This window comes from Hipposideros armiger, unplaced genomic scaffold, assembly GCF_001890085.2.
Source record: "Hipposideros armiger isolate ML-2016 unplaced genomic scaffold, ASM189008v1 scaffold_65, whole genome shotgun sequence".
NCBI lineage: Eukaryota > Metazoa > Chordata > Mammalia > Chiroptera > Hipposideridae > Hipposideros > Hipposideros armiger.
Window position 1 is genome coordinate 2,437,983 of NW_017731415.1, and position 27,369 is coordinate 2,465,351.

At 37.2% G+C, this 27,369-nt stretch overlaps 1 protein-coding gene across 1 annotated transcript; it reads right to left on the bottom strand.

The window, feature by feature from the left end:
- Nucleotides 1-1,522: 1,522 nt before the first annotated feature.
- On the bottom strand, nt 1,523-26,061 carry MED30 (mediator complex subunit 30). The gene is made up of 4 exons (XM_019642084.1): nt 25,728-26,061; nt 17,115-17,273; nt 15,105-15,209; nt 1,523-1,915 (listed from the first exon to the last, which is right to left on the bottom strand). Exons 1-4 carry the CDS (start codon nt 25,902-25,904, stop codon nt 1,820-1,822), a joined length of 537 nt encoding a protein of 178 aa, XP_019497629.1. The 5' UTR covers nt 25,905-26,061; the 3' UTR covers nt 1,523-1,819.
- Nucleotides 26,062-27,369: the final 1,308 nt, after the last annotated feature.

Sequence of the window (27,369 nt, forward strand, 5' to 3'; positions counted from 1 at the left end):
GTGTTTAATAACTGCCAACACGTAAAATTGGTTCCAAGTAGGTGTCAGTTCTGAGGGCTGAGGACACACTCTCCCAGAATTTGGGGCTCTGGAGCTGAGTGTAGCTGCACTGACTGTTGCTCCACAGTGGATAGTCTCTATAGACCCAAGGCCCAAAAGATGCCATTTCAACATTCCCTCCAAGATTTGCGTTTGTGGCACCCTTAATGATCTAAGGAGTTGAGTGTGATAAAAACAACAATGAAAAATTTTATAACTGCTTTACAAGTTGTTAATACCCACTCAATTCATAAGAGTAATCAGCAATCTACGATGCAAAAAGACATAGTAGTGAACACCTGTAAAAATCCTGCAAGTCCAATTGGACTAAATGATGTCCTTACGCACTGCAGACTACAGGGATAGATGGAGTTATTGGCCCAAATTCTTCTCACTGCCATAGCTCCATAGACCTTTATCTTCTGCCTTGTAACTACAGTGCTTTCCGCTGCAGGCAGGCAACTCCCCCATCCATCTCCCACTGGGCTTGCTCAGGCTTGCTGACAAATGGCCAGCCAGAGGGCCTTGACATCTGCAGGGTTTGCCTTGTCTTGTGATTCTGCCACTTGATATATGTGTTCCCACCTGTAGTGCACAACTTAACATGAAATTTTGACCACGTTTTGAATAGGCAATATTTGCACATGCTATAAAATTCCAAAGGTACCAAATGGTATACAACCACCCAGGTCCCCTCCCCAGAGGAAGCCATTTCTTGTGTAACAGTCATTTCTTGCATAACCTTCCAGAGAAACTTGATCCACGTACAAGAGAAGTCAAATAGCAGTATTTCTTCTAAAGTCAGAACCCAGGGCAGATAGGTAGGGGCTTCTGGATCAGGCTGGAAAAGTCATTCCCGAGGAAAATCCGATTCCCTTAGCTGAGGATACTTTATCATCTGAGAGACCGCCTCCTGGAGGCAGACCTAGAAAGGACTTACTGTTGACCAGCTACAAGTCTGCAAAATCACTTGTCATATAGAACTATCTCATGTAAAACTCTTAAAAATACTGTTTCCAAAATGTATGTGAGATTAGGGTGTATATGGAGTATTTGCTTCTCTCCTTTAGAGACAGATCATACCAGTTAAGACCAAACACTTGAAGAACATGATCAAAGTACAGTAATTCCTTGGTTTGTGAGCATAATTCGTTCTGGAAACAAACTGCTCGTATTGCAAGACATCACTCATTTACCACGTTAAAATGTATTAGAAATGTCTGCTAGTCTTTCAGAACACTCGCAAACCAAGTTACTCGCAATCCAAAGTGTCACTGTAATTCGCATCTTACAGCAATAAACAAGTTAACTGTTTTCTTAACTTGTTTGGGGCTCATACTGAATTTTAAAAAATTGAGTTGAAATGATAACTTACATGTTAAATTTTAATTAATTTGTACCACACGTTGACATTTTCATTTGCAAAAGTGTTTACACCTCTTTTTCTCCTAAAAATGTAATGAAATGAGCAAAATAACCACGATCAAATTTAGAAATTTATTTACAAAACTTATTTTGCTTTTAGTAAAGTTATTCAATTCACAAAGATTAACCAAAACACAAACCCTATCAAAGTTTATTACAGTAATCTTTCATAGAATCAACAGCTTATAAGAAAACTGCCAGTGAATACTTTCATGTAAAACCACAATGCAAAAATAGGAACTTTAATTCTAGTGAGTAGAAAACAAACAGATAAATAATCTTGTTCAAAGGGAAAAAATACTTGAGAGGAAAAAAATGGTGTAACATGTGTAAAGCAGGAAATTTAAATATCAGTTTAGTTTCTCATTGCCAACATGGCATTTATACCCCAGATGAGATTTCGTAATTGATCCATAATTTGCTTCAGCTGTTGATTCTTCTGTTTGAGTTTCTGTAGAAACAAAATAATTTATAAAAAATGAAATATAGACATGAAGTTAGAAGATTAAAATGTTATAAGTTAGGACTCTAATGATCCAGACAGAAATTAAGCCAACTATTTCCTTTAGGCAAAAGGTCTCAATCCTTTTCTGGCCACAAACATTCACTGATACACAAACTGAATTCTAACTCAGCCTGCAGAAATCCATGGCTCCAGCCCCCACCTCGCTTTACTGTTCCACTTCCACCATCAAAGAAAACCAGCTAAATATTTAGCCATTATAAAACCTAAGTATATAGGTTTTCCGAGAGGCAGTGTAACAAAAACGGTCAGGAGCACCACCTCGAGGGCCAGATTCTCTCAGCTCCTTCACTAACTACATGTGTGACGCCGGCCAAATAACTTACCTCTGTGCCTCAGTTTCCACATCAGGAAAACAGAGTTACTACTTGAACCGACCTCATAGAGCTGTTATGAGGATTAAAAGATCTGATTCGTATAAAGTGGGAGAATCAGTAAGCATCCAGCAAATATTACTGGTAGGCATAGCTGTCAATGTGGAAAACACAGCACAATACAAATGCAGTGCCTGGTGCAGTTGGTCTTTCCAAACTGTGGCAGAGGTCACTGTCTGCCCACAGCGTGAAGGGATCTGCTTATAATTCTGAAAGCTGAAGACAAAACGGCACCGTCTCCGATGTAACAATTGTCACAGCTAAGATTTGCTGGAGCCCCTGAACGCACGCAGCGAGTGTCTCTGTCTCTCTGTAACTGGGTCTCTACTAGACCACAGTTCATAAACTTCTTTATAAGCATCCTTCCTTCAAATCCTATGTGGCAAGTGTCTGCTTAGGTAAAACTAGAGAACTTCGGTCAAAGTGTTCACTAGCTATTATAGTAACAGTCATTACTCTTCAGTAACCTTTTGGAAGCATTACATTTGGAAATAGTATTTTTAATTAGGTAATTTTAAAGATACTATATTAAAATTCCTCCAGATAAAGTAGTACATGTTCATTATTAAAAGGCCTAAAAAAATTTAATTTTGATTTCATTAAAGAGCAAACCAAGATTAGGTAAACTGTTCATGTTACTTCTATCTAGAGTTAGAGAAGTAACAGGGAGTAAGTAGCTAAAAAGGAGACCCAAGAAATTCTTATTGGAAAACAGAAAAGCAGCTTACAGAGACTTCAGTGTTTAATTATTAATTTAATTCATATTTGAAAACAGAATTAATACGACAGAGGTAAAACATATGATCATATGACAGGGCATGTGGACAGTATATAGAGTACCACAAAGCTCACTTTCACAGTGTTTTTTGGGGTAAAAATGCTGTCAATATTTTAGTTAGCCGCCTTCTTCAGTTTCCAGGTGGTCCATCTTCTATGTTCTATCGTTGTTAAGTATGTGGTAGTTATTTAAGCAATTGTGTATATTATCTAACCAAATGGACCCAGATAACTGGGTGAAATGACAAATGTTGGAAGACCAGTACTCAGCCTATAAAGTCTTTTTCATCCCAGAGACCAAGAAACTGACACTTCTGTCAGCAATGAGGGGTAACATGAAACCAGGAATATCAGAATAAAGGCACTCACTATATTGAGAGGTTGGAAACCTTAGGCCCAGTTCTGACTTTGCTTCTAACTTTGCTGTTTGATCACAGGCAAATCTTTATCCTCAGTTTTCTTGTTAATGCAATAGGATTATGTAATCTATTAGGCCCCTGCCAGTTCTACTTCTGTGTACCCATACATGAGACGACAGTCAGTTACACATACACGTGATGAACACCAGTAGGTTTAGTTTAGTGAACTAATTGGCTTCAAAATGGTTCAAAGTCCACTGCCCTTTACCACTGAGCCATCCCTCCCCTAGCTGTAAGAGACCTCACCTACCACAATTTCCCCTCTCAATTCTCATTTTTAGGACAGAAGTGGAGAAGAGCTACTGAATAGGAATAAAAGGGAGAGAAAGAATGTGAGTTAATTAAAAAAACAAAAATCTTATTTTAATCAGTATCTTCTATCTTGAATATGTCATTTAAAAAAGTTTCAGAACATCTCGTTGGAATGGGATTCTGTCTGTAACACATTCTGTTCCATAAATATTGGCTCTGGATTTGGTATTTAAAGGGAAGAAAAATGAATAAGAAACAATCCCTGCCTTGAAGAAATTCAACATCAAGTAGGAGGAAGATAATGTCCAAATGACTAGACTATAACCTGATAAGGCAGATGGCAAGGGAAAAATATCAGGTGCTCTGGAACCCCAAAAGATAGAGACACTGTCTCTGACTGGTAGGGGCAGCCAACAAGGAGAATATTGTTTGGGGGCGGGGGGTGGTGCCTAGGAAAGTTGGTGGTGAGCAAAGGGTGGAAGGAGGATAAACTTGGGCTTGGTAGTGGGTAATGGGACCTACTGAAATTCTTGAAAAAGAAATGTGATTTAAGCTGCAATGAAAAAGGTTAACTGGGCAAGTGTGTGGGATGGATTCTCCTGAAGAACTTCAATGGTGACAAATCTGTGTCCATGAAAAGAAGATAGGAAGGATTTAAGTTTGGGGGAACAGTTGAAAACCATTCAAAGGCCAAGTCGGGTGAAATAAGCTCAGTGATCACATTTTCAGCATAAATTAAGGAGTAATTAGAAGTAGTAAAATTATATTCTTGGGTAGTTAAAAATAGACTTTAAAGTCAATGTCAAAGCAGGTTGCAGATGGCTGCCACAGTGCTTACATCGCTGGAATAAATGCATAGCTTACCCATATGACTACTTTTAAGAATACACATTTGGAAACATAAATTCGATATACTTGCTTTAAAAAAAAAGCCTCATTAATTCTTAAAACTTAAAGAGAACAAAGAATGTAGGATATTTTCAAGGTAATATTCAAATCTAGGCAATAGTAAAAAACATTTTTTAAGTATAGTCTATTATAAAGCACTTGGGTATTTTTTTTTCTCCAAGATGCCACAAAGTTTTAAATTAAAAATATTAGCACAAGTAAAATACGTACAGCCAAAACACATCATGAAATTATCAACAGCAAAGCTGACAGTTATGCTTATTAGCAGTTAAATTGTAAATAAATTTTCATGATGTGACACAGAACTTAATATATACAATCTTGCCACTGATTGATTTTAACAGAGGTTGACAGCTGCTATTAACAAAATCCATCAGCTGTGCCTAATTTGTTCCATTAACAGGTGAATGTGTAAGCAGAGTAGATACTTAAAAAAATAAGTTTGTGCATGCCTGTAATTTAATATTCATAAAAAGGCTATGACAATTGGTTTCAAATGTTTTAATTTCTAAATGGCAGAGGTTGAGTTATATATCAGCCCTGTAAAAATTACCCTCATTCGTCTTTCAATTTCATTTTACCATCTACAGAGTTGTTTTAAAGCAAAATAGAACTCATTAAATAAGTGTTCATCCTTTACTTGGGTATTAGGACTTATGGATTCCAGAATATGGAGGGGGAAAAAAAAAGAAAACTCTTTAAATAAGCCGAAAATCTGATGATTGAAACTAAGCCATTGCGTCATCTGATGATTTACATCAGTTACTGATTACAAATTTCATGCCCCAAAGTTTCATGGCACTATGGTAAGCATATGTGGTATATATTGGGTTGTCGGAAAAGTCATGATGCATGTTTGCAACAGAAGGCACTAGTTCATTTTTGGAAGTACTAGTCATTCACATCTATGTTATTGCTATGTCATTTGACAGCTGACAGTTCTAGCTTCATTCTAAAAAAAAATTGAGCAGGCCGGCCAAATGGCATGTTGGTTAAGAGCTGGCTTGGGACGCCAGCTCTGACCAGAGAGCCCCAGTTTGGATCCCACATGAGGGCCAGTGACGCTGCACCCTCTACAGCTAAGATGCTGAATAACAGCTCGACCTGGAGCTGGGCTGCCATGAGTCACCAACAACGGCATTAGCTGCAGCACCTGCTGCAGTGGGCTGCCATGAGCTACTGTGAGTGGCTGGCAGCTAGCGTGAGCTGCCAGTAGCTGCCGTGAGCGGCCATCCAATGGCCAGCGAGCGACTGCCTCAACTGGGAAGAGCGCAATAATACCAATAATACCAACAAGGGCCAGTGAAGCGACGTCCTCCACAACTAGACTGAAGAACAAAAGGACAGCAACTTGTCTGTTCCCCTTCCCCGATTCCCCAACACTGTTCCCCTCCCCCAATTCCCCAATAAAATCTTTAAAAAAAAATTGAGCCATTAGGTTGAGTTTTGGAGATTCAAGTTGAAAATGGAAGACCAAACTGTGCATTTTTGCCATATTTTACTGTTTTACTTCCATAAAGGGAAGAATGCGCGTCAAGCTTGTGAAAAGTTGCATAAAGTTTACGGTGACAATGCTCTACAAGAACGTCAGTGCCAATGATGGATCATGAAATTTCGTGCTGGGGATTTTGATCTCAACAATGCTCCTCTGTCAGGGAGGCCCACCGAGGTTGATGACAACAAAATAAAGGCATTGATCGAGTCTAACCCACGTTACCCAACACGAGAGATTGCAGAAACATTGAACATCCATCATCCAAACATTGATCACCTGAAGAAGCTGGGATATGTAAGCAAGCTCAATATTTGGGTTCCGCATGAACTCAAAGAAATTCACTTGACGGCGCATATAAACATCTGCAATATGCTCATTAAATGTGAGGAAAACGATCGTTTTTTGAAGCGACTGTTAACTGGTGGTGAGAAGTGGACTGTTTACAACAATGTGGTGTGCAAACGGTCTTGGTACCGAGGTGATGATTCGCCTCAAACGACATTGAAAGCAGACATTCGTCAGAGGAAGGTTCTGCTCTCAGTGTGGTGGGATTTTAAAGGTGTCGTGTTTTTCAAGCTTCTACCAAGGAACCAATCAATCAATTCGAATGTGTACTGTTGGCAATTGGACAGTTTGAACAAATCCACCATCCAGAAACGTCCATAGCTTGTTAATTGTAAAGGAGTTGTGTTCCATCATGACAACGCGAGACCACATACAAGTGTGATCACCCATCAAAAATTATTGGAGCTCGGATGGGATGTGTTGCCACACCCACCATACTCGCCTGATCTTGCACCGTCAGACTTTCACTTGTTTCTCTCTCTTCAAAACTCCTTGTGTGGTATAAAGTTCAATTCAGATGAGGCTGTAAATCACCACCTTGTTCAGTTTTTTGCAAATAAAGACAGGTCCTTCTATGAACGAGGACTTATGAAGCTCAATGAAAGACGGCCAAATGTTATCAAACAATATGGGCAATGTATCATTGATTGATCTTTGTTCTTTATATAAATAAATGACCTTTGAAAAACATAGACAAAATACTTTGTGACTTTTCTGACAACCCAATACATTGTTAGACACCAGACAGACCATGTAGATTACATAGTAAACACCTCAACAATATATTGTTCTATATAATTTCAAGTACACAACGAAATAGTAATATTTTGAAAATGACTGAGTGAGGGTCAACTGAGGGGTATATAAACCTACTTATTTTATGAAGCTTATTTAGAATAAAAAGAAATAAAATATGAATTGTAATAAATTATGAGTATTTTTAGTTGAATGCCAAGAATATAATTTTATTACTGATTATGTAGGCCCATAAAACAACCTAATGATTTAATATAAGCAAATGACAATATATTAAAAATACAGCCCAATATTTTTGTTTTTGTAAATATCGCAACATGAAATGAGTACATGAAATGTTTTATTTCCATTAGAGACCTATGACCTCAAATAAGAACCCTGTCCACTTCTGTGAAATGTGAACAGTGGTAGACAACACATCTGACTGGTTCATGGCAGAAATTCCCGCACTTAGAACAAAGCCTGGCACAAAGCAGGTACCCAAATATCTGAATGTTTTAATAATCAACAGAAAAACAACAAAGAGTCAAATCAAAAACTTCCCAAAAGCCTACAAGAGAAAAACAGCCAAAAATGAACAAAAAAAATCATTTTGAAGCATGTTCTTTTTTTCTGTTTTCCAGTTAAATATGGACTGTTAGTATTTTTTAAAATATATGGCTATTTAAAAAAATTATTCATTTTAATATTCTATGGCAAATTATTTTGATGTTACTAGCTAAGATTGCTATGAACTATAAAATTCTACTACTACCTAATAACTATTTTTAAAATTTTGCATAACAAGAATGGATTAAAATAATAGACAACAGATAAAAATTAAAGTTTATGAATAGAGACATAAGTAGTTGAAAATTAAATCAAATCAATTAATTTAAACTTTCATTTTTAATATCATCTGTGTGGTTATATAATTAAATCAGTGTAACATTTTACTGTCTGTAGGTGGCTATTGAAAATAAACATATTTTTCACAGAAACATTCTCAGGCGTGTATGCCATTAAGGCAGAAAAATATATCAATTAATCATGAGCTTACTCAGTGTTTTAAAGATTTTGAATCACATAATTTAATCTTATATTCTAGAAGGGAGGTACAAAGTTGGAAGCAGTTGGAGGAAAAGAATAAATAAAATATGTTCATAAGCACTAATTATACATAAGATAACTCTGTTAACAGAATATGTGTTACATTCGCTCACATTTATGTTTTATTTAAGGAATGAGTTAAAAACCTCTTTGGGACAAATAATCTATTTTTCTTAGTTTTTAGCTATGTATTAGCTTCTGCCTTCTTTTTTAGGGATTTCAGTTTGAGTTAAACCAATCTTAGTCCTCTTCCATCTTTTACCTCTGTTTGCCACCTAATTTTCCAGTCCTGTCTCAAAATATATTAAAACAAGTTTCAGGAAGTAAAAGCTATGAGGCCATCAGATGAGTATCTCTCCTGCCACTCAAGAGAAGATACTTTCCCTCTAATATCTCTTTTGAAAAATAATTCCCACAGAAATATAGGGTTAAGTTTGAAATCTGTTTAATTTAAAACTAAGGTGAAAAGTAGAAGGGGAGTGGTAAACGACTTAGCGGAGGGGAAGAAACTGCACCCAAGTGATGCAGGAGCCCTGCCACTGTAACCAGGCCTGGTCCTCCATGGAGACGGGACAGGTGCCATCTCAAAGGCACCAGGTGAAGCCTAGGAATGTACTCTGGAGGAACAGCGGAGAAAACCACAGGGACTAGTGAGAGCCCCAGGAGCTCACTCCTACACCTAAGGAACAGGTGACTGAGTCCTCTCTCGCCATGCTGCGCTCCACCGCCTAGGGAACAGGAGCTTTGTTTCCTGTGAAACTGAACCAGAACAGCTGTGGATTCACTGCTACCTGCACAGCAGAAGGCAAGAAGATAAGAGACTATGTAGGGTGCTGGAAGCTGCTTCTCTGAAGAAACTGAATAGCCCTTTAAAATAAAATTAAAAAAAAAAAAAGGTCTTGGAAACTGATAGTTGGGAGTTCCCCAAAGAAAAAAGCCAACTTGCTTCCCAATCTTGGTATAATGAAGCCAATGTGCAAGCCTCTCTTTAGCTTTCTAGTGTCTCACTCTTAAACATGAATGAATGGCTCATATTTAAGCATCAGATGCTCACCAGGTCTTTCAGAGCCTCTGTCTAGAAAGAAAAAAAACTACAGACAGGGGTTGGCAAACTATGACCCATGACCTGTTGTTCGAAGGCCTATGGAATAAGGATTATTTTTATATTGCAGCAAAGACCATATGTGTCCCAGAGAACCTAAAATATTTATTATCTGGTCCTTTAAAGTCTGCCACATCCTATACTAGAAGATTATAGAAGAATACCTTCAAATTTCTGAAGGAAAATAATTTAAAACGTAGAATTTTATAGCCAGCTATGCTCTCAACTGGACAGATATGTGAAAGCTAAAATTTTAAGTCTTCGCATTCCTTCTAAAGAAGCCACTGACATCTGAACTTAACCAATGAGGCAGTAAACCAAGAAAGAGAAATATATGAGATTGAGTAAAAAGTGAAACCAACAGAAGAGGGAAGGAAAACCCCAGGAAAACAGCTGAACAGCAGGCCTAGAGAGTATTTAATCCTCTCTTAGCAAGAAGATAGACAACTCGGGGGGGGAATCAACAAATTGCCTGATCATTTTTATTTTGTGGAAAGTTGAAAACAGTACTGAGTTGCTGCCACAGATGCAGAACTAATCAACATTTTATAAAACTACAGAAATTAACTCCAGGAAAACAAAAAATTGTTCAACCAAGGAAACGTAACCCTAGTTTACTATATAGCTTAGCAATAAACCATATATATATATATATATATATATATATATATATATATATATATATAAATAAAATATGAACTCATTTCCTCAACCCCAACTATGACATAACTGCATTGAAAAGGATTGGAGGAAAGAAAGTATGTAAGTGGGTCCAGGAGAGAGAGAGAGGCTGTAAGATACCTAATCTTCATGTAGAGAAGGTAATTATTTTAAACATTGTATCCTTTGTATAAGTTATATCCTTCACTTAAAATTCACAAAATTCTAGGTCAATAGCTAGTAAGATTTTTTCGATTAAATTTATTGGGGTAACATTGGTTAATAACATATAATTTTCAGGTGTAAAAGATTATAATTCAACATCTGTGTTCTCTATCGTGTGCTCCCTAACCAAGTCTAGTTTCCTCCTGTTACCATACATTTGACCCCCTTTACCCATTCACTCTTCCCCCAAACCTCTGTCCCCATCTGGTAACCATCATTCTGTTGTCTGTATGTACGAGTTTGTTTTTGTTAGTTGGTTTGTTACTTTTTGTTTTATATTCCACATAGGAATGAAATCATGTTTTTGTCCATCTGTCTTATTTCACTTAGCATAATACTCTCAAGATCCATCCATGTTGTCGCAAATGGCAATATTGCACCTTTTTATTGCTGAGTAGTATTCCAGTATAAATATGTGCCACATTTTCTTTATCCAATGATTGATCAATGGATACTTAGGTTGTTTCCATGTCTTGGTGATTATAAATAATGTTGCAGTGAACATAGGGAAACATATATCTTTACGAAATTTAAGTGTTTTCATATTTTTCGGGTAAATACCCAGAAGAGGTTTTGCTGGACCTTATGGTAGTTCTATTCTTAATTTTTTTCAGAAACATCCACACTGTTTTCCATAGTGGGCTGCACTAATTTACATTCCCACTAGCAGGGTACGAGGGCTCCCTTTTCTCCACATCCTCTCTACCACTTGTCATTTCTTGTATTTTCAACAATAGCCATTCTGGTAGGTGTGAGGTGGCATCTCATTGTGGTTTTGATTTGCATTTCCCTAATAATTAGTGAAGTTGAACATCTTTTCGTATCTGTTGGCCACCTGTATGTCTTCCTTGGAAAAGTGTCCATTCAGGTCCTCTTCCCATTTTTAATCTAATTGTTTTCTTGTTGTTGTGGTTTTTTTTTATATTTTTGGATATTAACTCCTTATTGGAAGTATCATTTGCAGGTATCTTTTCCCATTTAGTTGGTCCCCTGTCTGTTTTGTTGATGGTTTCTTTTCCTGTGCACAAGCTTTCTAGTTTGACTTAGTTCCTTTCATTCTGCTTTTAAATCTCTGGCCTGTGGGGTCAAGTTCACAGAAACCCCTCTGAGACCAAGGTCCATAAGTTTAGTGCCCATGTTTTCTTCTATATATTTTATTGTTTCAGGTCTTACATTCATGTCTTTAACTCATTTTGAGTTAACTTTTGTGCACGGTGTTAAGATAGTAGTCTAAGTAGTCTCGTTTCATTCTTTTGCATGTGGCTGTCCAATTTTCAACACCATTTATTGAAGAGACTTTTCTCCATTGTATGTTCTTAGCTCTTTTGTCAAAAGTTAGTTATCCATATATGAGTGGGATTATTTCTGGGCTCTCAATTCTGTTCCATTGGTCTGTGTGTCTGTTTTTCTGCTGATACCATACTGTTTTGATAAGCTTTGTACTACAGTTTGAAGTCAGGGAGTGTGATACCTCTATTTTTTTTTTTCTTTCTTCTTAGCATTGCTTTGGCTATTTGCAGTCTTCTGTGGTTCCATATAATTTGAGGATTTTTTGTTCTAGTTCTGTGAAAAATGCCATTGGGATATTGATAGGGATTGCATTAATCTGTAGATTGCTTTAGATAATATGGACATTTTAGCAATTCTTCCAGTCCTTGAACACAGAATATCTTTTCACTTCTTTGTGTGGTCTTCAGTTTTTTTTCAACAGTGTCTTATAGTTTTCAGTGTTCAGCTTCTTCACCTCCTTTAAGTTTATTCCTAGGTATTCCATTATTTTTGTTGCAGTTATAAATGGGACTGTTATCTTCATTTCTCTTTCTGGTATTTCGTTGTTAGTATATAGAAATGTAACAGAGTTTTGTATTTTGATTTTATATCCAACAACTTTACTGTATTTGTTTGTTGTTTCTAATAGTTTTTGGTAGTGAGATTTTTGATTACACACTGTCAAAGTATAGCCATATTCTGATCATATGAAAGGTCTTTCAAAAAATAATCAAGAGTAAGTTATTTCTAAGCCATCACATTTGATAAAAAGAGGAACTAGAGAAATCAAAAGTGAAATGAAACATATTTAGAAAAAATCTTTCTGAATTTGCACGTTTTTTTATTAACATCATAAAATCTATGGTAGAGAACAATCTATACGTGACACATGGTACTCTGAAATTAAAGTTATCATTACAGTGTTTTATTTAAATACCAGGATTGTCAAAAAAATGTATACATGAGACTTGTATTCATCTTTTTTTATCAGTATATATTGAGTATTACAATTGTAATACAGTTTTTCCCTTTCTTAAAATGTGTATAGATTTTTTTGGCACCCTCTGTATATTTCATTGTATTTTATTAAAAATACACTTATTACAGAGAAGATAAAGAGAGCACATCTATTGCAAATTAATACATAGATTACCAACAGATACATAACATTTCTTAATAAACGAATGCCTCATCTCTGTACTACCAAACATCATTTATTGTTTACGATCGAAATTTAAAGTTCCCAATCCCCTCCTTATTTCCTACTAATTTCCTACTATGATTTCTTTATGCTCATTCATTACTGTTAAATTTACTGGAAATAGTCTTCTTAATTTGTATTTTTCCTTTTTAAAACAAGATTATAAAGTTTTATTTTATAAAACCTATATATCTTTTTCCTTTCTCCTTAGTTTTAATATATATTTTTCTTTTAAATTTCCAATATTTTGTTTTACAGGTCTTATTTTCAACTTTGAAATTCATTTCAGCATGTGGTGCAATAAAACCTAGCTTAATTTTCTCCCAAAATTTCTATTTTTAAAGACTAATTTTCCATACAAATCCTATCATGTTAAATTCTCATATACAATAGCAAGACTACTTTTCTGGTTATATTATTAATCTATTTTTGTGCCAGTATTTCACACCTAATTATTGGTTTTTTTTTTTTGTTTTTTTTTTCTTTAGCTGAGCCATCCTGCCACCTGTTGGCAGCTCAGTGGCTGCTCAGCTCGGGCTGGACTCGAACCGCTGTTGCTCAGAGCTCAAACTCTTGAGCAAGCTCTTAACCAACTGAGCCACTCGGCCGGCCCTAATTATTGTTTTTATATTATGCTTCATATTATGTCTTAATTTTTAAAGCAAAGATTGCTGTTTTATTACTCTTATTAATATTTTCTTTGATATTTCAGTATACTTTAAAGAAAAAAATTCCCATCTGGATTTTATTTGGATTTGTTTTGATTGGTGTTACATTAAAGCCTCATTTTTGTGTACTTTCAAATGCCTATTTGGATTTGGATTGTTACTATATTAAAACTATAAAATAATCAAGATGGCATTTTAAGACTATTTATTGGCCACATAAGAACTTTATATGAACTTTTAATTATTCTAAACTTCTTTTATATATTAGTTTAGTTTAGTCACATATATCATTGAGATAATTCCTAACTAATTAATATGTGTTGTTGCAGTTGTGAATGGAACATAATAACCTTATAACCTAATTGGTTTAAGCCTTATAACAGAATTGTATCAATCTTATATTAAGGTGTTTTAGTTTTATTGAACTCTTATTGATTCTAGTTGTTTACCAACTGAGTCTGAGCTTAACAAGCTTGAGTTATATTATGTATAAGCTTAACAAACTTAACAAGCTCATACACATTATAATCCCTGTTTCCTAGTTTATTTCTGTTTTGCATCTTTTTGTACCATCTATAACTTCTAAAATAATATTAAACATAGTAGTGTAAGGCATCTTATTTTATGCTTTAAAAATATGAAAGACGTTGGCTATTTATCAGAAATAAAAAGACTAAAAAAAAACCCACCTATTAATAGTTTTAAATATTCTTTGAATCAGCAGTGTTTAAACTTTGTGGTACATTGGTTTTTTTTGTTTGTTTGTTTTTGTTTTTTTAGCTGAGCCATCCTGCCACCAGGTGGCAGCTCAGCAGCAGCTCAGCTCGGGCCAGGCATCGAACCGCTGTTGCTCAGAGCTCACACTCTTGAGCGAGTTCTTAACCAACTGAGCCACTCGGCCAGCCCTGTGGTACATTGTTAATACCCTGTTGAATTCTACTAATTGGAATTAAAATTTCAGGAGTGGGACGGGTAGGGAGGATTTGTACATGAAAGTGTGAAATTGGTAGTTTTATTTATGGTGCTAGTGGTTAGATTTTGGTAAGCTTGGGTTGTGTTTCTACCACAGAATGAACTGACAGCTTTCCCTATTTCTCAACTATATGAACAGCTTCTGAACTTCTGAAAGTATTCAACAATAAATACATTTAGTTTCAGAACTTTTTGGGTGAGGGAGTAGGGAAGGGTAATGCTTTGATAACTTGCTCAATTTGATTCAAGTGTTGGGACATTCACATTTCCTATTTGTAAATTTTTATAATTTGTTGCTCCAAATATGCTGGGAGCTAGAAAGCTAGAATTTTGCCTAGAAAAGAAAAAAGTAAATGGGTAAGTAAATGGGTTGTGACTGGGTGCCTGTGAAGCTTTTCCAAGAGCTTTATTGCATGAATTCTGCGATCTCTCTTCTGACTATTCAGATGACATTTCTGCTTACCTTTTAGTTCTTGGTTGTACTCTGAGTTAAATTTGCCACAGAAATCACGTCATGTAATTCTATAATTCAAATTGTTTTTAGACCTGCTTGTAAATTTTCTCAGTAATTCTGAAATATAAAATGTATAGACTAATAACTCACTTTATTTACTTCAGCAATTTCTCGCCTCTCTTCACTAGCAAATCGAGGTGGGCCGGCCCGATCATCACTCTTTGAGCCGTCTTCCTCCGCATATGGAATAAGTTGCTGGGAGTGACAAAAGTTCAAAGTCAAAAATATGATATCAAATTTCCAGTAACACTGGTATAGATGACAAAGATTAGGGTCAATTTTTATACATCTAATAGTATAAAACTAAATTTTATTTAGATGGTCTAAAATAACAGCTTTAGAAGTTTATCATTTCAATGCATTCAATACATTAGTTTTTCAGATTTCTATAGCAAAATAGCCCTAATAACACTAGTTGTCACATACAATTAATAGCCTACTCATTCAATAGGCAAAAATTTAATTGCCAGACACTGGGTAAGACACTACAAAAATAATGACACATAAGATGTGATTCCCACACCTAAGAAATTCAGTCTATTGAGATAGCATACGTTTTCATTCATCTGCACTAGAAAGGAACTTTATGGATGTGCATTATTATATAAATGTCATCTACTTGCTAGCTAGAACCTCAGTGTGTATGCAAATTCTTAGATATCTTAACTTCTTGTAATGGGGGAAAGCTTTGTTTTTTAAGTAGGAGGTAAAAAATTCATATAGCAATGTAACTTCTAGCAGAATTATAATTAAATATGTATAATTTGTGATGAAGTTTATTTGATGAAGCCCCTGTAGAAGTGACAGGCTTCAGGAAACCAGGAGTCCTCTGGCCAACTTCCTCAAATTCCTGGGACAAATATAAACTTACCCACATCCACAACCACTTTCTTCCCTTCCTCTCTCCTAATGCAGAGTTGGCCTTCCTCCTGAAGATGATGATCTCCATCCTGCACTCTGATTCCTCTGCCCCTCTGTCTATTTATCCCCCCCGCCCAACCTTTCCCTACTGTTTTCTTCCTTTATCCTCTAAATATGTTCCAGTCTCTCATTTACAGAGAAAAACAAAAAACAAAAAACCCTTGATTCCATGCCTCCTTCCGTCTACTGCTTTCCTCCCTTGCTTTTGATCTAAGCTTCTTGAATGATGGGTAGATACCCACTTGCTGGCTCCAGTGCCTTATTACCTGTTTAAATCTTCAGCCCATTGTGACCTGACTTCTTGTTGCTACCATTTCGCTGAAGCTCTGCTCAAATATGGCAACAATTTTCCTCCAGCAAAATCGACTGGACAGTTTTCATTCCTTATTTTCCTTGACTTCTCTGCAGCATCTGATAATATCAACCACATTTCTAATCTTTTCCCTCATCTCTGACCACTTCTTTTGGGCAGTTGAGTTGACTCTTTCTCTGTTCATCCCTTACATGCTCATCACTCAAAAAGGAAGCACTGATCATATGAATTGTTCTTTGTATATAGTGAAAGAACACCCAAACCTTCCCAGCTACCTTTGGTGGCAGAGATATAACTTGTCAACAGAAAAGGGCTACCTATAACAATATCACATGCCTAATTAAAATATATCTATAATCCAAGACTAAATTTAAAAAAGGTATTTTAAAACTAGAGTGATTCCACTAAGCTAATCTAAGTTGATAACAATGAAAACATAACCTTTATCCATAAAGAACTTACATAAAAACCATGTTAAAAGTATTTTACAATACTATTAAAACTCCTGCTAAAAATCATGCATGGATTTAATGAAAAGGAGACACTGACAATAATGATAGAAATTGCCAAAGATAACCCTCTCCTCCAACAACAAAAATTCACTAATAAACCTGGATGTTAAAGTCTATAAGACATTATTAACATGAAAAATATAGTACTATTTACATATATATATATATATACACACACACACACACATATATATATATATCATATTTTCATCTTCTCTAGTCAAAAATAAAAAATCTCATTTAAAATCTGGAAATGCTGCAAAAATAGGAGAATGTGAGAAGAGAAATAATTGACAAACGTCTCAAGACCATCTTACATGTTACATTCACCCTCCCCCTCCCACTAAAACTTGCCTCTACTGGAATGGGGTCCATCCCCCCGCAGTTTTCATTGCACTTGTCATAGACCAATCTCAGCTTCCGGAAGAGAATAGAAAGTTGGCGAAGGTGATCCTGCAGCTTCGCTAGCCGGTCTTGATACGTTCCAGTATGGTACGTGACACCATTTGGCAGCTTATCAGATGAAACAAAACAATAAAAATATAAAGTAATGCAAATCAAGATTTTCTATAACTAAAGCTGGCAAACGATTTTTAAGCACTGCATTAAGGCAAATGGTTCCTCACAGTTAAGTGCAATTTTAAGAATTTAAGAGTAATATGTGCTCATTTCCTAGCTCTTTGGCATATTGTTTCAGTGCTGTAAAACACACTTAGAAAAATAAGCCCCTCTGACCAGGTGAAATATTTTTCCTCTCTGATTTTTGAAATATAATTTTAAGAAGAAGACACAATTACAATATTACTTACTATTATATAAAAGTAGCAAGCTGCTGAACTCAACCAGGAAGTTAAAAATAAAATACAACAAAAAATGAAAACAGGACTTTTTCAGCAGAAGAAAAGTAATAGTCTGATTGCAAAATAATCTCAAAATACCTTAACTGATAAGGTAATTAAGATGTTCAAGGAACACATTAAAATATAATGCTGTCACCAAAAGTTTTACTTTAAAAAGAATACATAGCAACAGGTACAGGTGTAAATCAATCTGACTTGAGCATCACTAATTATTAAAAGTAACTGCTATGATCATAACGCTGTCTTGCATGCTTATACATTTTTAAATTAGTAATTTTATCAAAAGCCAAATCTATGTATTGAAATGATCATAAAATCACAGATAAATGGAAATTGACTATTTAGAACTTATAACTAAATTTGTACCTTTTGTGCCTTGCTGAAACTCATGAACAAAACCTTCCTTTCTCTGTACATCTTTACATTTTATTTCCACAGTCTGATCTGAGAAATCATCCTAATATCAGAAATAACATTCACACCATTTTTCTAGTATACAAGGTGCTTTCATTATAAGCACTTACTTACCCCATACACTTATCTTGGGGATTAAAGTGACAAAACTAGCCACTACCTAATAGCTAGATCAGTCCAATTTTTCTAAACCTCAGTTCATTTTTTAATAAAGTAGAAAAACAAAAGCATGATATAATGTTTTGAGGAAAAGGAAAACAGGAAATACTATCATAAAACATGGAAAAAAAGACTGGAAAGGCTTATATTGAGGAAAGATATATTAGAGAGATAGATTTCAATAATTTTTCTTTTCTCACTTCCAATTTCCTATAATGTAATGGTTTATAAGATAAGGAGATGGATCTTTTGAAATTATTTGAAATGAGAAAAATAAAATTCCACAGGTTGAATTAGTCAAAATAGTTTAAAGGGGAAAGACATTAAAACTACACTCCACCCAATACAATATAGGATTTCTTCTCTTCATCTTTCCAATTTATGAATTTTCACAGACACTAACAATCAGAGAAACATTTCAGAGGACCCCTGCTTTCCTGTTTGGGTGATAATAGGGAGAATAATGATTAGATCTTACATACAGAAGCACTCTGTACTTTTATTATGGCGTTTACTGGTTTAATACTTTGTCCATATTCTCTACTTAGTGAAGACTAGAGCTTATTCACATTTGTATCACTGTATTTAGTATAATGCACACAAACACAAGGTTTTGAAGTACAGTCTGAGTTATTTTACTTTGGTGAGTCATTTTACCCATAAATCTACATTTAAAATTCACTTAGAGGGTCGGCCGAGTGGCTCAGTTGGTTAAGAGCGCGAGCTCTGAGCAACAGGGTTGCTGGTTCGATTCCCACATGGGCCAGTGATGCTGTGCCTGAGCTGAGCTGCCCACAGGTGGCAGGATGGCTCAGCTGGTGAAAGCACATGCTCCTAACAACAAGGTTGCCTGCTCAACTCCCGCATGGGATGGTGGGCTATGCCCACCCACAACTAGATTGAACACGGCACCTTGAGCTGAGCGGCTGTGAGCTGCCCATGGGCGGCCAGATGGCAACTGGACTTGGGAGCTGAGCTGACTGCAACCCTCCACAACTAAGATTGAAGGACAACAACTTGGCTGTTCCCCTTCCCCAATTTCCCAACATTGTTCCCCTTCCCCAATTCCCCAATAAAATCTTAAAAAAAAAAATTTCACTTAAAGTATGTGTAATGTAAAAGGACTCTTACTCTTTTCATAAAGGAAAACAAAATCCTTTTGAAATGCAAAGAATCACCTTCCTCAAGTTCACCTACTTAGTTAAGTTTGGGTATTAGTTTTCATATACAACATCACTTCTCAAAGAAGGGAACAATTCATTCATTCCAAAAATTATTACACACTTTTCATGTGTCAAGTGCTGTTCTAGAAACATGGGAGACAGACAAATTTCCTATACCCTTTGATATACACTGGTGTAGATGTTTAGCTCAAAAACTCATCAATAGGGCCGGCCGAGTGGCGCGATGGTTAAGAACTGGTTTGGGATGCCAGAGGGCCCTGGTTCGGATCCCACATATGAGGGCCAGTGACACTGCTCTCTACAGCTAAGATGCTGAACAACAGCTCAACCTGGAGCTGGGCTGCCGTGAGTTGCCGGCGACGGCGTAGGCTGCAGCCCCTGTGGCAGTGGGTTGCCATGGGCTACCGTGTGTAGCCAGCAGCCAGCGTGAGCGGCCAACAGCCGCAGTGAGCGGCCGTCCAGAAGCCGGCGACTGATGTGCCTCACCAGAGAAGAGCGCAATGATGGTGCCAGCTTGGGCCAGTGAAGCAACGTCCTCCACAACTAGACTGAAGAACAAAACGACAGCAACTTGTCTGTTCCCCTTCCCCCAATTCCCCAGCACTGTTCCCATCCCCCCAATTCCCCAATAAAAAAAAAAAAACCTTAAAAAAAAAAACTCATCAATAATCATCTCACTTGTGAATACGTACTGATGAAGATCCCTCAATACATGACCATACCACTAGCACCAAAAAAGCATTCAACTAAGTTCAACAGGTACTCATAAAACAAATGTAAAACTCTTAACATTCCCCACCAATGATAAAATACATTTATTTCAGTTAAAAAGTCAGCACCATAATGAATGTGGGAACATTAAAAGCATTCTCCCTGAAGTCTGAACAGAACAGGATGTCTACTAAGCCCCTGATACTAGTGAACACTATTGTGGAGGCACTGACCAATGCAATTAGAGAGGAAAAGAAAAAATAAGTTGAAACATTAAAAAGGAAGTGGTATAATCATCTCTATAAATGATACGATAAAGGGCTATTATCAATAAAAGAATTCAAGAAGGAGATGGGTACAAAATTAATATAGAGGAAAATAGACTGACAAAGACATATACCATATGATCTCATTTATATGTGGAATATAAAGAACAGAATAAACAACACTGAAACAGACTCACAGATACAGAGAGTAAACTGATGGTTGCCAGAAGAGAGGGGAGTGGGGGCTGGGTGAAAAAGGTGAAGGGATTAACAAATACAAATTAGTAGTTACAGAATAGCCATGCAGATGTAATGTACACCATGGAGAATATAGTAAAGATTGTTGCAACAACTGCGTATACCGCCAGGTGGATACCAGACTAATTGGGGGATCACTATATAATTTATATAAATGTCTAACCACTATGCTGTACTAATATAAAATAATAATATCAACTGTAACTGAAAAAAATAAATTAAAAAAAATGTGAACAGGTTTTTCTCAGAACTAAACATGCTCATTCTAAAGTACATGTGGAAAAATAAACAAGCAAGAACAGCCAGGGCAATTCTGAAAAACCAGTGTAAAAGCATTATACAGCATCAATAAATATGTTTGGCATTACAACATAAGAGACAGGTAGCTAAGTGGAATAGAACACCACACCCAGAAATACAAAACTCATTTGTATAAAGCAGCATCTGAAATCAATGGAGGAGGAAATGAATTATTCAGTCAATCTTTTGGAAAAATTGAGGCTGGGGTCATACCTCACACTTTATTCTAGGATAAATTCCATATGGATCAAAGTTTTAACTGTAAAAATGAAACAAAAGGAAATTATGTGATTCATAAATACAGTAATACCTTGGTTTGTGAGCATAACTCGTTCTGGAAACAAACTACTCATATTGCAAGACACTGCTCGTTTACCAAGTTAAAATGTATTAGAAAAAAAATTATGCAAAGTGAAATACGCTGGACATACAAAAAAAATGTATTAGAAATGTTTGCTCGTCTTGCGGGAACACTCGCAAACCACGTTATTCTCAATCCAAGATTTTACTGTATATCAAGAGATGCTCAAACTCAAACTAGAAGAAATGTTGATTTTTTTCCCCATAAAATGATCAAAGATCCAAAAATATAACTCACTGTGTTAAAGCCCAGTTGTTGGTCTTGGTCAGGGCATAGTGACATAAACTAGTACAACCCCCATGGAGGGCAGTTCATCAAAATATATCTAATTATAGAAGCACACAGCCATTTCTAAGAACTTATCCTACAGGTGTACCTGCGCATTTATGTAGGAGGTTATTCGCTGTAGCCTTATAGCCAGAAATTAAAAGCAACCTAAATGCCCTTCGCTAGAGAACAGGTTAAATAAATCACAGTGTCCACACACAGTGAATTATTATACACTTTAAAAGGAAAAGGAAAAGGAAGGGGCCTGCCGAGTGGCGCGATGGTTAAGAACTGGCTTGGGATGCCAGAGGGCCCCGGTTCGGATCCCACATATGAGGGCCAGTGACACTGCCCTCCACAGCTAAGATGCTGAACAACAGCTCAACCTGGAGCTGGGCTGCCGTGAGTCCCCTCAATTCCCCAATAAAAATCTAAAAAAAAAAAGTATTTTCTGTATGGATATGAATAAACTCCAAAATATGCCAAATAAAAAAAGCAAGGTACAAAATGTTTGTATAGCATACTACCATCTGTACAAAAGGGAGGAAAATGAAATAACATACATACACATTTGCTTAAATATGCATAGACTATCTGAAAGGATACACAAAAGTAATAAAAATCATTAACAATCATTTCTTGTGGAGAGGGTTAGACAGCAGGTAGGGAGGAGAGAGTGTGTTCACTGTAGATCCTTTTTTATTTCTGAATGTATTATATATTCAAAAAATTGTTTTAAAGATGTAAAGGATAATAGAACCAAAGCAGTACTTTTTTATGCAGGGAATCTTTTTATTTTAAGGGAATTTTTATAAGAGTTTATTTGAGCCAAACTGATGACATTCACCAGGGAGAAAGATCTCAAATGCTCCCAAGGCAGTGAATCTTAACCTGGGCTCTAGAGATCCTTAGGGAGGCACTCATTAACCATCCCTTGAAACTTTATCCTAAAAATTAAAGGAAAAATACGTCTGCATTTTATAAAAATGAGTTATTATTTTGGGCTAATATTGGCTAACCCTTCAAGTTTATAATAATAGCACCCATATTTGCACCAAAGTAGAAGAATATGGTTGAGTGGCTTGGGTGTCAGGACAGTAGGGCCTCTGTTTGAATTGTGATCCCATGTGCGTATCATAGCATCGCTGTTTTTTGGAGCCACCATTCTTACTCTGCACATGCAACTTATTGTTTATGGAAATAAAGCTTGTCCTTGGAGGAAGGAATCTACTGGAGACAGGGACACATTGTTTGAAACGCACTGAATTCCTCTGGTTTACATGCTGTTAAGTAATGCAGTTCAGGCCAGTGTAGCAGATGTTTATCCAGTGTCCACTGCGTGCTGGGCGTGGGGAGGCTTGTGGGAGGCGTCAGTCAGGGCCCGCCCTTCTGGAACTACGGCCTGTGGAGCAGCAGGTGTAGACACAGGCCACTTGGACCCCCTGGGTTGGTGCTAATAAAGATGCTAAAGACATTCTGTGAGATCTGAGGAAGAGAAGGAAGGATTCACTTCATTTTGGTGGTTGAATAAAGGCCTCTAGATGTCAGTGAGAAAAGCAAAAAAAAAGTATATATGTGCGTTTTTCTCAGAAGAGAATCCATAGTTGCATCTGATTCCCAAGAGGCTAAAGGACACCTAATAAATAAAGAACCACTTCTCTAAAACAAATGCTTAGAAATCTCAGCAGTTTGTGTTTATGGTACTTGATCTTTCTTGATTAGTAATACAGAAGATAATTTTTAAAATTCAAATACTTTAAAAAAAATGTATTAGTAAATACGTTCTATGTAGTCCTGTTTGTACCACCGCTTCTAGCTTTCTGAAAATGAAGGAGCACACTGTTGTTTCTGTTTCAGCCAATTATAATATACCCCAAAGGGTCTCAGATGAGCTAAACCACAGAACTCACACTTCTAAGAAACACAAAGAAAGAACTAACAGTCTCTTACAAATTGGTTTTGTACATATGGCCACATGTAATCTAGTTATTGATAATACTTTTTGGAGAACGTTTTAGTTCTTTCTGTGCAGGTCATGGATATTTACTTTATCTGTTTTAATACTAAAAACTGTTTGACAGCAAGTTAGTACTATAAAGAGATTAACAGAAAGAGCCACTAGTCATGTGTGATGTTGGATACATTCTCTCTTTAAGCCACAGTTTTCTTAACTGTAAAAGAGGGATAAAAATACTCCTTAGAACTTCTCTTACAACAGTGTACCTGACCAAGGAACGTACTTGGTAAATATCAGCTGTTTGTTCTCTAGTTCTAATTCATACAGAATGTTAAAAATATAGAAGTAAATTTTCAGTTGGCCATTGGGAATCCATGTAAGTGGAAGGCAGACTTAAGTTATATTCGGATGTTCGACTGCGTGGGTTGTGGGCACCCCTAACTCCCATGTAGTTCAGGATCAACTATATTTGTGGAATTCTGAGATCATTTAATCCATACATGAATCATTTTAGACACTAATCTATTAATTTTTAAAGTAATTGCCAAAGATCATATCTTCTCTTAGATTCCCTTTGTATTCTTTCATACTGGCTTCCTGACATGGTCTTACAAGATTTCTACACAATTGAATTACTTTTAAAATCAGGAGAAAAAAAATCCAAGAACTTAAAAAGGAAAAAAAGGCAGTACACTACTCTTTAGTGCACCTATAGAAATAAGGATTGTAGAGACCTGCTTTCAAATTTACCCTAACTGACTAGCTTTCAGCAAGTCACTTTACCTCTCTGAAGCCTCATCCATAAAACAAGAATGCTATCCACATGACGTAGTAGTAAGATGAGCAAGCCAGTAAAATATGGGTTAGCAAAATGGTGCTGGAACAACTGGGTATCCAGATGCAAAGAAATGCACTTGGATGCATACCTATCGTTATATAAAAAAGTTAACTCAACGTGGATCATAGACCTAAATATGAAACCTAAAACTATGAGACTTCCAGAAGAAAATATAGGAGAAAATCTTTGTCACCTTTGATAGACAAAAATGTCTTAGATACAACACCAAAAACAAAATCGGTAAAAGCACAAATCAATAAATTGCAGTCCATCAAAATTTTAAGTGTCTGTTCTTCCAAAGGCAATATGCAAAGAATTAAAAGAAAAGCCACAGACTTGGAGAAACTTAAGAAAGTATTTGCAAAGAAAAAAACCCCACAATAACAAGTGCTGAGGAGAACGAAGAGTAACTAGAATCCTCAAACACTGCTGATAGGAACATAAAATGGTGCAGCCACTTTGAGAAGATCTCTTAAAATGTTGAACATTTACCATGTGATCCAGCAATTTCACTGCTAGGCACCTGTTTACTCAAGAAAAATGAAACATTTGTTCATAAGAACATTTATTTGTAGGTGAACATTCAGAGCAGCATTTTTATAACGGCTCCAAAGGAGAAACAACCCAAATGTCCATCAACACAAATCGTGATATATTCATACAGTGGACCACTATAAAGCAATAAAAGGAATTAACTCATACATGGTAAGTGAATGGAACCGGACAAAAAAAGACTATACAGTGTATGATTCCATTTATATGAAACTCTAGAAAACGCAAACTAATTTATGGTGCCAGAAAGCAAATCAGAAGTGGCCCGTGGATAAAAGGCCGGAAGTAAAGATTTCAACGGGGCACACGAAGAAACTTTTTGTGGTGATGGATGGTGGTTTCACAAGTATATACACTCGTCCAAACTCTTGAAAAATGCATTTTACAGTATGTTAATAATAATACCAAAATCAAGCTGTTGAACAAACATGGTTAGCAGAATCTTAATTCTCTCACTCCTTAGACTCTAGGAAAGTATTTTGCTGAAAAAAGATGAAAGTTAAAGTAATCAAAAGAGAATAGTGGGATGAGGCCCACATTTACCTTGAAAAGGTACAAGAGTCTGCCCAGTAACTAGAGAACCCGTTCGACTCTATTAGAAAATGTGGCTTCAATCATCCAGAAATCCCGTCTGGAAAACACTGCCTTTACATCGCAGACTCTTGGGGACAGACACATCACTGAGGAACACTTCTGCATGTAAATGAGGGCGACCCTGTGCTTGAGGTTTGCCCAGGGCAGCCCCGGGTACGCCCAAGGACCCCGCGTAACGACTACACCAGAGCCCCTTTCCCTGGCAGAAGCATCCCGCCGAGGGGAGGCGCCCGTCCCCCTTCCCACCTGCATGTTCCTCAAGAGCTGGAAGATCTCCATGGTGCGGTACACGATGTCCTGGACGGTCTCCTGCCCGATCCGGCACAGCGACGCCGTGTTGACTTCCCGGGCGGCCTGCTGAGCCTGGGGCCCGGCAAAGGGCCCGGGCGCCATCCCCGACGCCGCCAACGGAGGGGTTGACATGCCGCGGCTGTGGGCTCAGGTCCGCGGGGTCGAAAAAGAGGCGTCAGGGGGTCTTCCTGGCCTTGGGCTGCTGCCGGCCTCGGCGTGGGCAGGACCTTGTTAAGACGCCGGCGGCCTCATTTCAAAACTGCGGCCGTGACTTCCGCCCACCGTGACGTCGCGCGTCATCAAACGTCATGGGGCACCTCCCACTCGGCGGAGCCTGGGAACTGCCTCGGCGCAAAGCCGGCTGCGATTGGGCCAAGCGGGGCGGAACGGACGGATTGAGTAGCCAATCCTCAGCTGCACTCCTGCCAGAGGTGGTGGTGCGCGTGGCGGGCTTTCCCGGAGTTCCTTTCCTTGATTCTCAGCCCTTGGTTAGGATTTCTGATAGGACTCTTTTTCGTTAGTTTCCTAGCTGAGCATTTTTTCTTAACAAGCCTAAGAGGTTTGTAGTACTATTGTCCTTTTACAGCGAGGTGGCAGGCTCAGAGGGGCTAGTTTTACTTGAGTCGCTTACAGCTTGCAGCTGGTAAACTGCGATTTGAATTTAGAAAATGAAATTGCTGATCTTGCATGCTTCACTGTGGCCTGACACAGATACTCGAATTGCTGTTGGTTCCAGCTGAAATGTCGGTTTATTCGAGAAGCTTTCCCGATCACCCTAAATATAAAATTAACACTACACCCACAATTTACTGTCTGGTTAGGAAGACAAACAATAAAATAAAACGGCATCCATTTCTGATCAGCACTAAAAAGAAAAATGAACATGTCCCCATGTTCTTGCTGACTAAATTGAGAGCTCTTCCTAGCTCCTGTAGTTCTTGACTTGTGGTCCTTTTCCTCCATTTGAAAGCTAGGACTGGTGGATGGAGTCCCGCTCATAATTTGACTCTCCTGCTTCCTCTTGTGTTGTCCTTGTCACATCTCTCTGACTTAGCCTTTGCCTTCAATTTTAAGAGCCCATGTGATTTGATTGGATCCATCCACATAATCCTGGATCATTCCTCCATCCCAAACTCCTTAAGCTTAATCATATCTACCTACCCTTTTTTTGATGAAGTGCAACTTTTGCAGATTCCAGGAATTCGTGGGTCAGGTCAATATATTTTGGGACCATTATTCTATCTACCACGTGGTCCTCTCTATATATTCACTTACGCTGCTTCGTTTTTCTTTTTAGTGCTGATCAGAAATGGATGCCGTTTTATTTTACTGTGTGTCTTCCTAACTAGACAGTAAAGTGCATGAAACCAGAGATTGTCCTTTTAGATCACTTTGGTACACCTGGCACCTAGAGCAGTCTCTGGGACACAGTAAACGCTTAATAATTGTTGAAAGAGCTTTGAGTTTACTCTGGGCCATCTTGAGTTTGCAATGCTTATACAGTAGTCAAACAGAGCTGTCCAGTAAGCAAGTCAGGGACCTGATATTTTTTTTGGTAGGAGAAGGAACAGAGGTTGTAGGGGTGGTATAACAGTAA

Bases quoted from the DNA above. Each gene is read 5' to 3' on its own strand.
- MED30 (XM_019642084.1), bottom strand. From the start codon at position 25,904: ATGTCAACCCCTCCGTTGGCGGCGTCGGGGATGGCGCCCGGGCCCTTT. The intron at 15,210-17,114 runs GCAAGTTTTAGT...TGTCACTCCCAG, and splicing joins TGGACCCCATTCCAGTAGAG to CAACTTATTCCATATGCGGA. The intron at 1,916-15,104 runs GTGAGTTATTAG...TTGTTTCTACAG, and splicing joins AAATTGCTGAAGTAAATAAA to AAACTCAAACAGAAGAATCA.